Below are 13,186 nucleotides of genomic sequence, written 5' to 3'. Positions count from 1 at the left end.
ATAGACCATAGTTTTTGGAGACCAAACTTGACATTCAACCATTTCAGTGTCTGGTTTTACTGTTGTTTTCATGAAACCATTTGTATGAATGAGAACCGGAAACTGATTTGATGGCCAGTTCCTTTAGCCCTGTTTAACCGGCTGATCCGACTAACTAGAGATTTTCTTCCATAAAAAATGGGGAGAAAACCTTGAGATTTCCTTGAGCTATTTCCCATTCAATGGCCTCTTTTTGCAACCCTTGTTTCCTCTCTTTTCCTTGTGAGGGGTAACTAAAGTTCTGAAGAGGGTTCTTAGAGCTAGTGGCATAGGGGCCCTACCAATGAGGTGTGATGAAATAGTATCATACATAGGGGGCAGTGAGGTTATTTCATGTGAGGAAGAGAGAGACACACAAAATGTCATAGCCTACCCTGCCTTGGGGTACGGAGAACCTTTTCCCATAAAATTATTGAGTCGTTTGTGAACTTTAACTTGATGGAACAAAAGGGGGTCTTGTGAATTAGGCCTTACCTCAGGGGAGGTATGTGTAAATATCCAAAACTCATGGGTGAATTTATAATTAGGTTTTATTTTAGGGAGGTATGTGTAAATTTCTCGCTTTTTTTTCCTCTTGCAGAAATAGGACTGTAAAATTTAATGCTTATCTTACTTCACACTCATTTGTAGGTAAAGGTAATTGTTTAATTTCATTTAGGCTAAGGCTGGTACAGTAATAGCAAAGACTATTTTTTACCGGTCTATGGTGATAGTGGGATCCATTTTGACATCTCTCATATTTAAAAAATGTGGATCCTATATGGATGATACTGTTTTTCAATCCGTCATTGGTTGTAAGGGGAAGTCCATTACCCAATCCTACCCTTCCCGTCAGCGGTCATACACCAATCTTATCTACACCAATCACATCTTTCCCATTTGCAGCCCTACCCAAAACAATTCATTTCCCATCAACCACACCCGTTTCATGCTAAAATCTGTTTTAGTTCTCACAATGTTTTCAAGTTCTCAAGCCCTACCTTGATGTTTGAAACCCTTGAGATCATATGGGGAAAAGATGTCTTTGAAGAAAAGTACTGATTTTCCTCTTAAGGATGTTAAGAAAAGAATATCATTAACAGGCATCTAAATTTGCCATTATGGGACAGAAATTTTATAGATAGGTAGACCAATGGTCCCTTGTTCAATATGCCAAATCTTAGACCAATCTGAATTTGTCAAGTGGAAAAATAAAAAAATTGAAAATTAAACAATGAGATTACCACGAGGGTGCACAGGATACAATGGGGTGCATGGACATATACGAGAGGGTATGGAATGAGATGGAAGGATAAGTAGAAGATGAAAGTCTTAGAGGCACCATGGTTGGTGTTATTTAGGTCAGGACCAAATAAAAATTCTATGCCAACCGTGGGACTCATACTGACATTTTCTTTATTCTGATCATGTAAAACTCCATGCGAACGATTTCATTCTTCAAACTATCATTGTTGTGGCATGCAAATTACTTCTTATATTGTCCATGAAGGAAATCCTGTCATTAAAATAAAATTTTTAGAATGTTATTCGTTAAAGGGGGATGTTCACAATTTTGTGACTTTTGAGTTTGGAGCCACTGCTAAGGCATCCTCGTTTCTTGTTTGGAGCTAAAATTTGAGTAGTAAGACATGTTCTGTATTATTAAAAAAATGGATTTAATGTATCCCATCTATGTTTGTCACTTGACAATTTGGTACAGGCCTAAATGGTACCAAGGTGGTGTCATCTAGGACAAACACCTAACACCTATCGATAAGACTAACTTAAGTCTCGAGAAGATCCTAACAAATCCGGTGTATTTAACTGGAGCAGAGCATTAACGATAGGAAAATTATCTCCTCCAGTTTCCTGCCCGGCCCAGTTCCCCAATGCCTGTAATAAAGTGGGGTGGACCCCATTTGGGCGGAGTGTTCGGGCAAGGTTAAGGTGATCATTGCACCCCCCCTACTACAAGCACTAGGGGAACTGGGCCGGGTAGGGAACTGGAAGGGACAAAGATCCGGATAGATATCGCCGAAGACCAAATATGTATCGGATGTATCCGCCTTTACACCCGATACCTTGCTTTATTCATATTGGTATCTGCCAAGACGAATCTAGACACTGATACGGATACCTGTAACCTTAATGCAACAGTACCACCTAAGGTCTCAATTGACAAAATTTACACCTTTTTTTTAAACAAATTGCAAAACCTTAGCTTGGTGAAGCTTTTGAAGCGAATGAAAGTCTGATGGTGTCATGGTTTGAGGTATCAGTATCGTATCGCTGGATATGGTGATACATATCGGTATTGCAAGTCACTGATTCCGATACCATATCGGTGAAGCGGTATGGACAAGGGGTAAAACAATAAAGAAAATCATTTTTTTTAAATTAACTCAGGGGTAACTGTATCCGATATGGCTGTTCCATGCCGTTACCATATCGGTATTGTATTGGTTTTGCATGTAACCGATACCCGGTCCGATACCGTGCACTAAAACCAAGGATGGTATTGCTCAAATGCAGCCATTTGGGTGTGATCTCTTTGCAGCAACAATGTTCATGTGATTCTTTTGTTAATTATCATAAGACATTAGGTATATATGAATCAAACGATTCCCATGTAAAGGAATTGCACCCGAAATTGAACAAAACAACATAGTAGCAAATCATACATTAGGCATGATCCTCACATTTAAATTCACCCCTTCATCACTTCTAACAAGATAGGGTTGGGGGGAGTTATTTATTAAAATTTAAATTCTAAGACCCTTCTATGGATGTAAATGTTAGTTTCCAAATTGATTCATCCATATTGGTCAAGGTTCTATCTCACATTTGGCCTTCCTCTCCTATCTCTTGATGAGTTAATTTGTTTTGTTATTATATGCATAATTTCTAATTGATTTCTTGATATTGTGTCTAGTTCATTGCTCTGATAGTCTAATTTCCTTATTTGAATGGTTTAATCATTCCCCATTCTCAAACCTGACACTTTTTTAGCCTTCTATTCAGGATCATTGTTATCCTATATGCCTTGAACTTTCTAAATTGTCTGGTAGCTGATATTCCTTAAGTAACTGATGAATCTCCTCTAGTTTCTTGTTCTTTGGATTTCTTATTGGATTGATTTGAATTATCAAGTAAGATATCTTGCGAAGCTTATGCATCAGTCATCTAATTGTTTCTCAAGTAAGATAGTAAGTTTACGTGGATTGTGGACAAAACATTATCAACAAATAAATGAAAATGAAGTGTCACAGAGTTTTTTTTGGTTAAGATGGCAAACTAAAATGCTTACGGTATCGAACTTGTGATGATCTGGTTAATCATCGAAAATCTCAACGGTTATGCAATTGGTTTTCCTTCTTGTATTTCTTCAATTTCTTGTTTTACTTTTTCACTCACATTGTCAGAAGGGATTCGTGTTCTTGTTGGCTCAAAACTATCCATTTTCAGTTTTATTTTTCCCAATGAAACAGTAACCCTGATGCAACATGAGCAACAATCTCCTCTTAGAGATTATGCAATTTTTTACCATGCCAAGTTTTAAATCGTCTGAAGCCTCCTTTTGCATCAGGGTTACTGTTTCTTTGGAAAAATAAAACTAAAATTGATAGTTTTGACCCAAAAAGAACATCAACCCTATCTGACAAATGTGAGTGAAGAAGTAAAATAAGAATTGAAGAAACACTAGAAGTAAAATCAATTTCGTAACTGTTGAGATCTTCGAAGATTAACCAGATAATGGCATGTTACATACCTTAAGCATGTAGTTAAGCCTAAAATTGATAGTTTTGACCAAAAAAGAACATCAACCCTATCTGACAAATGTGAGTGAAGAAGTAAAATAAGAATTGAAGAAACACTAGAAGTAAAACCAATTTCGTAACTGTTGAGATCTTCGAAGATTAACCAGATAATGACATGTTACATACGTTAAGCATGTAGTTATGCCATCTTAACCAAACAAACCTCTGTGGCACTACCTTTTCGTTTATTGATTGATGATCTTTTGTCTATCATTTCAGCTATGGTGCTATTCTTGCCATCTTCCACTGATAATGGTGGTTCCTCAAAGGTAAGAGGGTTTATCTTAATATAATTTTCAGGAGCTTTCAATTCTTGCTAGTATAAAGCTGATTCTTATGTGGGTTCAGGTTATATGCCAATCATCACAAAATGCTGGAGGGTACAGAAGAGAACTGGTTACAATCTCTATTAAGAAGGAAAACAGAGTATAGATTCATCTTGTGAAGTAATTCTCTTGCTTCTTCCCTATGAGCTCCCTCCACAACCATACTCATCTGAAGGTACATGCAGTGGTTCCTCCTTAATTGGAGCATCTTTTTTACTCAGGTTCATTCTAGGGAGGGAATTGATTGGTTTTTCTTACTCACCCATCTCTCCTCTGTTTTCCAAATGTTCCCTGAATGTAAGTAAGCCAAGAGTCTTAACCTGTCAACTTGAAGTGTAACATGAACTCTTGTCTTACTTTGTTTCTTTTGTTCTAAAGGTAACCTATCACAATGTTCTCCCATTGCAGCTTGTACCCAAAAAAATCAAGCCTCTTATTCTGTCCCCCAACTGGATCTAACAACGCTCTGAACCTCTTGAATCAGGAGTGTTGAAAGAATGGATAGACCATTGCTTTTGGAAACCAAAACTGACAATTAACCATTTTAGTGTCTGATTTAACTGTTGTTTTAATGAACCCATGGGTCTGAAGGAGAACTAGAAACTGTTTTGGTAGCCAGTTCGAGTATAGCTAGCCTAGTTCAACCAGCTGATTGGCATCAGGCCGACTAACTAAAGTTTTTCTTTCATCAAAACCTTGAGATTTCCTTAAGCTTTTCTTCCATTCAATGACCTCTTTTCACAACCCTTGCCCCCCTTCCTTTCTTTTCCTTGGGAGGAGCAAGTAAAGTTCTTGAGAGGGTTCTTTGAGCTAGGGGCATAGGGGAGTCTACCAATGAGTTGCGATTAAATAAATCATACATAGGGGCAGCGAATTCGTTTCATTTGAAGAGAGAGAGAGAGAGAGAGAAACATAGTGTACTAGCCTACCCTGCCCTGGGCCTCAAAGAACCTTTTCCCATAAAGTTCTATCGAGTCAATTATGAACGTAACTGCTTTAGTTTTAGGGTGAGAGAATGCTGCCTGGTTGCGTTTGGTGCGCGGCCCTTGCGCCCAGACACAGGGCTACGTGAAATGACCCCCTTGTTTCTGGGTTCAAGGGCGGCACACCACACGTAACCAGGTAGAGTTCTCTTTCCCATCAAATTTATGGAGAGAAAAGGTTAGATATGCTAGCGGTATACCGTATGCTAATACCCATAGTGTCTATCTCTCTCTTCCCTCCTTTGAAATGACTCTCTTACCTTTCAAAGGGGAGAAGAGAGAAATAGACATATAGGGTGCTAGCATACCCAAACTTTTCCCTTCATAAAGTTATAAGAATGTTATTAATGGGATGTTCACAATTTTGTCACTTTGGAGTCATTGCCGAGGGGATCCAGATCCTCTACTACCGAGCTGCCCGGCAGGACCGTGCTGCCCAGACACTGTGCTGCGTGCAATGACCGCCTTACCCCCACTCAAGCAAGGCGTTTGGGCAGGGGTAAGGCGGACATTACGTGCAACACCGTGTCTGGGCAGCACGGTCCTGCCGAGCAGCTCGATAGTAGAGGATCCAAATTGCTGCCGAGGCACTTTCATTTTATATTTACAGTAAAAATTTGACTAGTGAAATAGGTGTGTAGTGCAATATTTAAAAAAATGGATTTAATGTACTCTAAATCTCATGGAAGCATCAATGTTTGTCACTTTGCAATTTGGAAAAAGGCTAAATGATACCGACATGGTGTAATCTAGCTAGGGCAAACACCTAACACCTAGCGATAAGGATGTCTAAATTCCCGCAAAGACCCTAGCAAATCCGATGTATTTAACTGGGGCAAAAACATTAAAGGTATCGTCGGAGATCGATATGGATCAGATGTATCAACCACAAAGTGATCCATTTTTTAATTTACACCCAATACCGGCCCGATCTATATCTATATCATATCCTGATACCAATACCTAAAATCTTGAATGCAACAACATCAACTTAGGTCTCACTTTCCCAAAAGTTACACAAGATCTGCTACATCAATTGGCCGAAAAGCGATCCATCTTTTAATTTACACCCAATACTGGCCCGATTTGTATCGATATCATATCCTAATACCAATACCTAAAATCTTGAATGCAACAGCATCAGCTTAGGTCTCATTCTACATCACTGTTCAAGTGACAAAACTAGGTGTGCCTGTTAAAGAAATTTTTATTTTAAAGAGGCATTTGGCATAATTTTTTTGCATAAGAATAGTAAGGAAAGTTTGATTGTTGGTCCATATAATACAACGGGCAGTAGTATAAGATTTATCTATTTACTATGCAAATTTGTGCATCACCGAAATGATCTTGTACAAATTGATGTAGAAAGAATCATTGCACCAAGATACGTCCTCTTGTATCACAGAAGAAGAAGGTTGTAGAGTTGAGTCATATGTAGAAATCATTAAGGTTTTTAGATGCCTCAATTCTACAATCCAGGTTGACCATGCATCTATACCCTCTCCAAGATAAAACAACTCTCAAATCACATAGGTTGCATAATACTAAATAAATGTGATTACATATAGGGAGTCCAATCACCAATGGCTATACTTAGTAAAATACTCAAATACGAATACCGATTTTGGTAGACAAAAACTATGACTGTACGAAAACAAAATCAGAACAGTATCTCTAACACTTTCAGAGAACAGGAGCACTTGAAAGGAAGAAGAGCAAAATCGGTGTCAAAAACTGACAATATGTAAAAAATATATTTTGACCCACACCCGACCTCGGCCACAACTTGGCACACACACGTGTGTGCATGTGTGCACGCCTGCGCCAACTTACACGATATCTACTACATCAATCAGCCAAAAAGTGATCCATCTTTTAATTTACACCCAATACGGCTCGATCCGTATCAATATCATCTCCTGATACCAATACCTAAAATCTTAAATGCAACAGCATCAGCTTAGGTCTTACTTGCCCAAAATTTACACTTGGTTTTTTTTAACTTTCAAACTGGGAAAATCTTAGTTTGGTGAAGCTTTTGAAGCAAACGAAAGTATGAGGGTACTACTCAAATCCAGCCATTCGATTATGAACCCTTTGCAACAATGTTCATGTGATTCTTTTCTTAATGGGATTTTCTTATTGACACTCCTCAAGATGTTAAATAATTTGTAACTTCATTTTTTTTTTACCGTTTTAATGTAGCACAATTTTTTCAAAGCGACAGTAAGTACAATCTGTTTCAAATGATCTCTCGACATGCTTATCACACATGTAATACAGTCCCTTTGTTAATTAATACAAGGCATAAGATATAAATGAACCAAACGATTCTCATGCAGAGGAATTGAACAAAAACAGAGTAACCAATCATACTTTAGGCATGATTCTCACATTCAAATTGACCCCTTCTTCACTTCTAACAAGATAAGGCGGGGGAGTTAGTTATCAAAATTTAAATCCTAAAACCCTTCTGTGGATGTAAATTTTTAGTTCCCTAATTGATTCATCCATATTTGTTCAAGGTTCTATCTCACATTTGGCCTTCCTCCTATCTCTTGATGAGTTTCTTTTGTCATTTTTATGAATAATTTCTTATTGGTATCTGATATTTTATGCAATAATGTGGAAATTCCATCTTATGAACACTTGGAAAACTTTTCTAATAATGTAATTCCATGAAATTCCTGCATTTCCTAAAGCTTTCCTCAACCTCTAAATCCTTAGTTACTCTGTATAATCATTTTTTTAACTAACAATGCGAAAATCTCTTCTTCTATGTAAGTTGTTAACTCCCTTTGGCTCACTATGTTTGTTCATTTCTACTTCTCATCTTCCTTTGCAACTTATGAACAGGTTAATCACTGTCATGACAATGAGGGTCATGATTGCGACGAGTGAAGGGGAGTTCCTTATAGAAGTGGATCACAAGGAAACCATTCTTGAAGTGAAGCAAAAGATTGAACAGCTCTTGGGTGTTCCAGCTGCTTTCCAGACACTATCTGTTTATGGATTGGAACTAATTGATGGGCTTGACATGGAAGATTACCCAATTGTGTTTGAAGGCACCAAAATTGATCTTACCATTTCACCTCCTACAGAGTCTGATACTATGATCCAAATTACTGTTAAAACGTCATCCAAGAAGATACATATGATGGTGGACAAAACAGAAACTGTTCGAAGCTTGAAGGAGAAAATCCATATAATTGATGGTATTCCGATCAAAAGATTAATGTTGTACTTCTCCGGCATAGAGATGGGAGACGAATACCGAAGCTTAAGTGAGTATAACATTTGTGATCAATCAGAAATCATTGGGTTCTTGAAAACCACAAATCGTTCAACAACTGAGCCTGCCTCAAAACGGTTGAGTGTATTGGTCCAAACTTCTTCTTGTTTGCTTAACTCGGCGAGTATTCCATTGGAGATGAAAGATACTACTACTATCAATGAGTTGAGGAAAATATTGTTGGATGGTAAGGTTTTACCCGCAGATGACTATTTCTTTATCCACAAACAAAGGATCATGCGAGACAGTTTCAACCTCCGTTGGCATGGAGTCGAAAATGGGGATTCTTTATACGTATTCAAAGGAACTGTGAGTCGCGGATATTGAATATCAATTGCTTGCTAGTTACCTTTGAAGACATTAATTGATAGGTTTTTAGAAAAAAGATTAGCTATTTCAATGGCGCTCATATTTTAGTACTAGGTTAGGATCATTATGGTATAAAATAATTAGATGAAAACATGTTTCTTCTTCATCATCCTTAATATAATTATCATCTCTCTCCAATATGTGCTTTTCCTAATATATTTGAACTTATAAGAATATGGGAAAAAGATCTTTGTCCGGGAGTGTGGCCTAAGCTAGCACTCCCATGAGTCGATCTGTCTCTCTCCTCCCATGTGAAAAGACACTTCTGTCCCCTTGTTTTAAGGAGGAAAGAGATAGACACATGGGAGTGCTGGCGTAGGCCACACTCCCGTACAGAAAACTGCTTCCCAAAAAATATGTAATTGAACAACTAAAGTGATTTTAAAGTATGTATTGGATTGTGGTAACTCTAATGAATCCGCATTTACCATCTGATGAATTGGTACAAAAGAGGCAAAGATCATACTTGATTCTCATTACTCCATCAATTATCCAATCATGAGAAGGAAAAATACACATCTAATGGTGATTTGTGCCTATATATTATCCATTTTCTAGTGTTGGTAAAAATTTTCAGTACATGAAGAATACATTTCATGGTGAAGATCAATTTTATTTTTTTATTTTTTTATTTTTTATTTTTTGTTGAAGGTCGTGCTTGGTGTGTTGGTCAAGTGCTCACTTGCTGAACACTTGGTCACGGATCCAAGACGTCTTGGAAACAGCCTCTCTGGAAACAGGGGTAAGGCTGCGTACATTTGACCTTCCTCAGACCCTGTTAAACGCGGGAGCCTTGTGCACTGAGTACGGCCTGTTGGAAAGCAAAGAGGATCATTTGGGAGCTAAAATTGTGTTGCTTTATTAGTGAGCCCATTCAATGGATCCAAATCTTGTGATTATGAGTCAAGCTATCACATATTGTAGGGCGTCATTGACAAAAAAAAAAAAAAAAGTTACGGGATTTACTTTGTATATGTTTTTATTTTTTATTTTTTTTTAATTTTTTTTTATGGTAAACTAAGGAAGAAAAAGAAAGAATGTTACAGGGTTAATTTGCTCTTAATTTCTTTTCTTTCTTAAATGGAGTTACCAAATAAAGGAATCAGGAACAGAGAATAAGAGATGATATTGAGATGAGGCATCATCATCATCATCATCATCATCATCAAGGGTATTGAAACAAAGATGAATATGAGATCCATCTCTAACACCATAATCAACAAGGGAAAATGTGTCTTCCACCATTATCATCATCATCATCATCAAAAGCCCATTTTGATGATCATTGTTATGAGGATTACCATGTTCATGATTGTCATGGAAGTGATGAAGAAGTATGAGACGATCTTTAGGGAGCTTCTCTTGTGTTTCAATCTCCTTCTTTAGATCACCTACTGTCGCATTGTCTTCCACTTGAATGTAGAATAGTGTCCCTGTCAATGCTTCTATCATCAACTTCATCTTTCCTTCCTTTCTTTTTTCAATCTTTTGTTTTGGAGAAATATAAGAAGTGAGAGAGAGAGAGAGAGAGAGAGATCAAAGTTTTTTTAAGGATTTGTTTTGATGAGAAAGAGAAGGAGAAGGTGAAGGTGATGAAGGTGATGATGACGGTGAAGGGAGTGGTGGTGGTGGTGGTGAACACTGATGAGTACTGGTCATGTATGCTGCGTTTACGGGAGTTAGTTTAGATGTGAGCGTGTCAAATGGGGAAGCCCATGGCCATCATCACTTCAGGCTATACAGCATACAGGGTCTTCACATATTCTTTCTTCCCTTGCTACTTATCATCACAACCTGCCACCACAGAGCATGACCATCTGATTAAAGATAGGAAAATGGCATTGTCAATAACTCTCTCTCTCTCTCTCTCTCTCTCTCTCTCTCTCTCTCTCTCTCTCTCTCTCTCTCTCTCTCTCTCTCCATACATATATAGAGAGAGAGAAACCAGGTTTTGAACCATAATTGGAAAACAAGTCTTTAACTCGGGTGAGTCACCTATGTCGAATTAAAATTTTGGAAAACCTAGTGAAGAATCTTGTAGACTTGGTAAGGGTGAAAACTAACAAGACTAGATCATGAATCATCCGAGTTGAATAAGACTTGGTTTTTTTACCCGTCACCATAATCTCAGTGAGTAATCATTTTTTTTTTTAAATACATAGTTGTTTACTTGATTGTTGAGTAAATAAAGTATAGTTGGAAAATAAATTTTTTTTCTTGTAACTCACAAAAAAATTATTTTCAAATTGACTCTCTCTCTCTCTCTCTCTCTCTCTCTCTCTCTCTCTCTCTCTCTCTCTCTCTCTCTCTCTCTCTCTCTTGTGTGTGTGTTATCTAATCAATATGTTGGGAAACAACTGGGTTACCCGAATGCGCAGCGGAAATGGATCGAGTATGAACCTTTGCATTTAAGTTTGAGAACTCTTCTCATAACAAAAAATAAATAAACGGAAAACGTAGGTTACCTGAGAATAACAGATGTTGCTCCTTCTCCAGATAATAGTTCTTTCAACTTAAACAGAGAAAGAGATTGAGTGGTCAATACCTTGAATCTTCAATCCAACAATAGATAAGATCACAATCACCAAAACCTAATCTCACTACCCACACACACACACTCAAGAGAGAGGAAAGAGAGAGAGAGAGAGAGAGGGACATTGAATCTTCAATCCAAAAAACAACAGGGAAGATCACAATCACCAAAACCTAAGGTTTCCAAAAACCCTACAATCTCACTACTCACACACACTCAAGAGGAGAGAGAGAGAGAGAAGGGACTAGACAAAACTTGGCTCTCCCCTCCCTCTCCTCCTCTTTTATATTATATTCCCACTCAAGTGGGATTCCTATGCTCAACATAGTTTCCCAAACTGTGTATGTATCTATTTATTGTGGTTGAAGAGAATCTTTCCAAGTACCCAACAATCTCGCTTCCAAATAGGAAAGATTTAGAATCTAAAAGAAATTATTACCAAAAAAAAAGAATCTAGATTATTTTCTCTTTAATTATGATCAATCATATAATTCAATAATATTTTATTTGTTGTCAAAAATAAAAATATAATTAATCAATCAATATTTCCAAAATTGTCATGCACAATTAAACTCTTTAATTTGCACATAAGACTTTCACTTGACTAATATCCCACAAGATGCCTTGGTGGTGAAATGGTAGACACACGAGACTCAAAATCTTGTGCTAAAGAGTGTGTAGGTTCGAGTCCTCTTCAAGGCAACAGATTTCTTGAATGTTTGGGTTTTTTTACGGCATGAGACAACTCGCAGTATGGGTCTAGCTTATTGATATGTTTCAAAAAAACTCCAATTGAATCCATTTGATTTCGCTTTACTGATAAAACCCGTATTTGAAATAGAAATAATAAAAAATATAATATTTTGAGTATGGGTTTTTCTGGTCAAAGTATATCTTGTTATTACCACGTACGAATTCTTTTCCTTGGTTAACAATAATTTTAATTTTTCTGATATCTTCTCTCTTCGGCCTTTGATATACAGTTCAAGCCATTAATTCCTTTTTATTTGTTATTATCTTTATTACCATTACCAACTAAAATGATCAGACCGAATAGTTAAAGTTAAAAGGATAAATTTGCTCCTAGGAATCATTAAATCCCGCACGATGCTTCTATGCAGAAGAACAAATTGCTGGTAAATCTTCATAAATTTCATCGTAAATGTGAAATACTTAAAAAAAATGCGGGAGGAATAAAAAACATGCAGGGTCCTTTGTCTACCTGGCTAGTTAAGCATGGGCTAGTTCATAGATCTTTGGGGGAGTTATAGGGCATGTAAATGAATATTACCCAACCCCTGCTCATCGTACAAGTCTCTATCAGAGATTCTATGATTATGATCGGTCATCGAAAAAAAATTTCAATAAATAAAATATTATTTTTCATACTCGAAAGTAACTTTGTAAGCAATTTAAAAAAATGTTACTGGTACCAGATTTCAGTGTGATCAATCATAGACTTTCTCTTTTATTGATATTCCACAATTAAGGACAGTGAATTTCATGTTAAGCATCTCTTTCATGAACAGTATGGGACCCCGTGTCCAGTGCACCGATATATAGTCTATAGAACGTCACTCATTGGCTCACCAAAACCCGTGGTGATACTACATTGCAACAAATAGGATCTCTCATATCAAAGATCAATTGATAGGTACAAAACTCGTCCTCACAATTAGCAATAACACATGCGAGTTTGTTATCAGATTCTTTTCCATATGTTGGTCCACTGGAGTGTAGGTTGTCATTGTTTGCAATTACAATCAGTTTTGTTGATGCTCAAGTGTTTCGGAGGTGTTGGTGAAGTCTCACAATCACATAGTAGTGGCAAGGGCAGTTCAGTAATT

General features: G+C 37.2%; 3 protein-coding genes across 6 annotated transcripts in view; 2 read left to right on the top strand and 1 right to left on the bottom strand.

Annotated features, from left to right (window-relative positions):
- The window catches only part of LOC122639934 (tyrosyl-DNA phosphodiesterase 1), a 55,900-nt gene extending 51,220 nt beyond the window's left edge, over positions 1-4,680 (top strand). For all 4 annotated transcript variants that reach the window (XM_043832985.1, XM_043832982.1, XM_043832983.1 and 1 more), the window contains one exon: positions 4,541-4,680. The gene's annotated coding sequence lies outside the window, so the exon portion shown is untranslated. The remainder of the gene's footprint in view (positions 1-4,540) is intronic.
- A 3,321-nt stretch (positions 4,681-8,001) lies between these two features.
- LOC122639935 (ubiquitin domain-containing protein 7SL RNA1) lies at positions 8,002-8,793 on the top strand. The gene has a single exon (XM_043832986.1). It carries the CDS (start codon positions 8,015-8,017, stop codon positions 8,762-8,764), a length of 750 nt encoding a protein of 249 aa, XP_043688921.1. The 5' UTR covers positions 8,002-8,014; the 3' UTR covers positions 8,765-8,793.
- A 1,099-nt stretch (positions 8,794-9,892) lies between these two features.
- Positions 9,893-10,267, bottom strand: LOC122640332. Its single transcript, XM_043833492.1, has one exon. The coding sequence runs from the start codon at positions 10,265-10,267 to the stop codon at positions 9,893-9,895; it is 375 nt and encodes a 124-aa protein (XP_043689427.1).
- Between the last annotated feature and the right edge of the window lie 2,919 nt (positions 10,268-13,186).

The sequence above is a fragment of the Telopea speciosissima genome, chromosome 9, assembly GCF_018873765.1.
Source record: "Telopea speciosissima isolate NSW1024214 ecotype Mountain lineage chromosome 9, Tspe_v1, whole genome shotgun sequence".
Taxonomy (NCBI): Eukaryota; Viridiplantae; Streptophyta; class Magnoliopsida; order Proteales; family Proteaceae; genus Telopea; species Telopea speciosissima.
This window is presented reverse-complemented; position numbering and strand designations above follow the sequence as displayed.

Excerpts from the sequence above, each read along its gene's own strand:
- LOC122639935 (XM_043832986.1), top strand. The coding sequence starts at position 8,015 with ATGACAATGAGGGTCATGATTGCGACGAGTGAAGGGGAGTTCCTTATA.
- LOC122640332 (XM_043833492.1), bottom strand. The coding sequence starts at position 10,267 with ATGAAGTTGATGATAGAAGCATTGACAGGGACACTATTCTACATTCAA.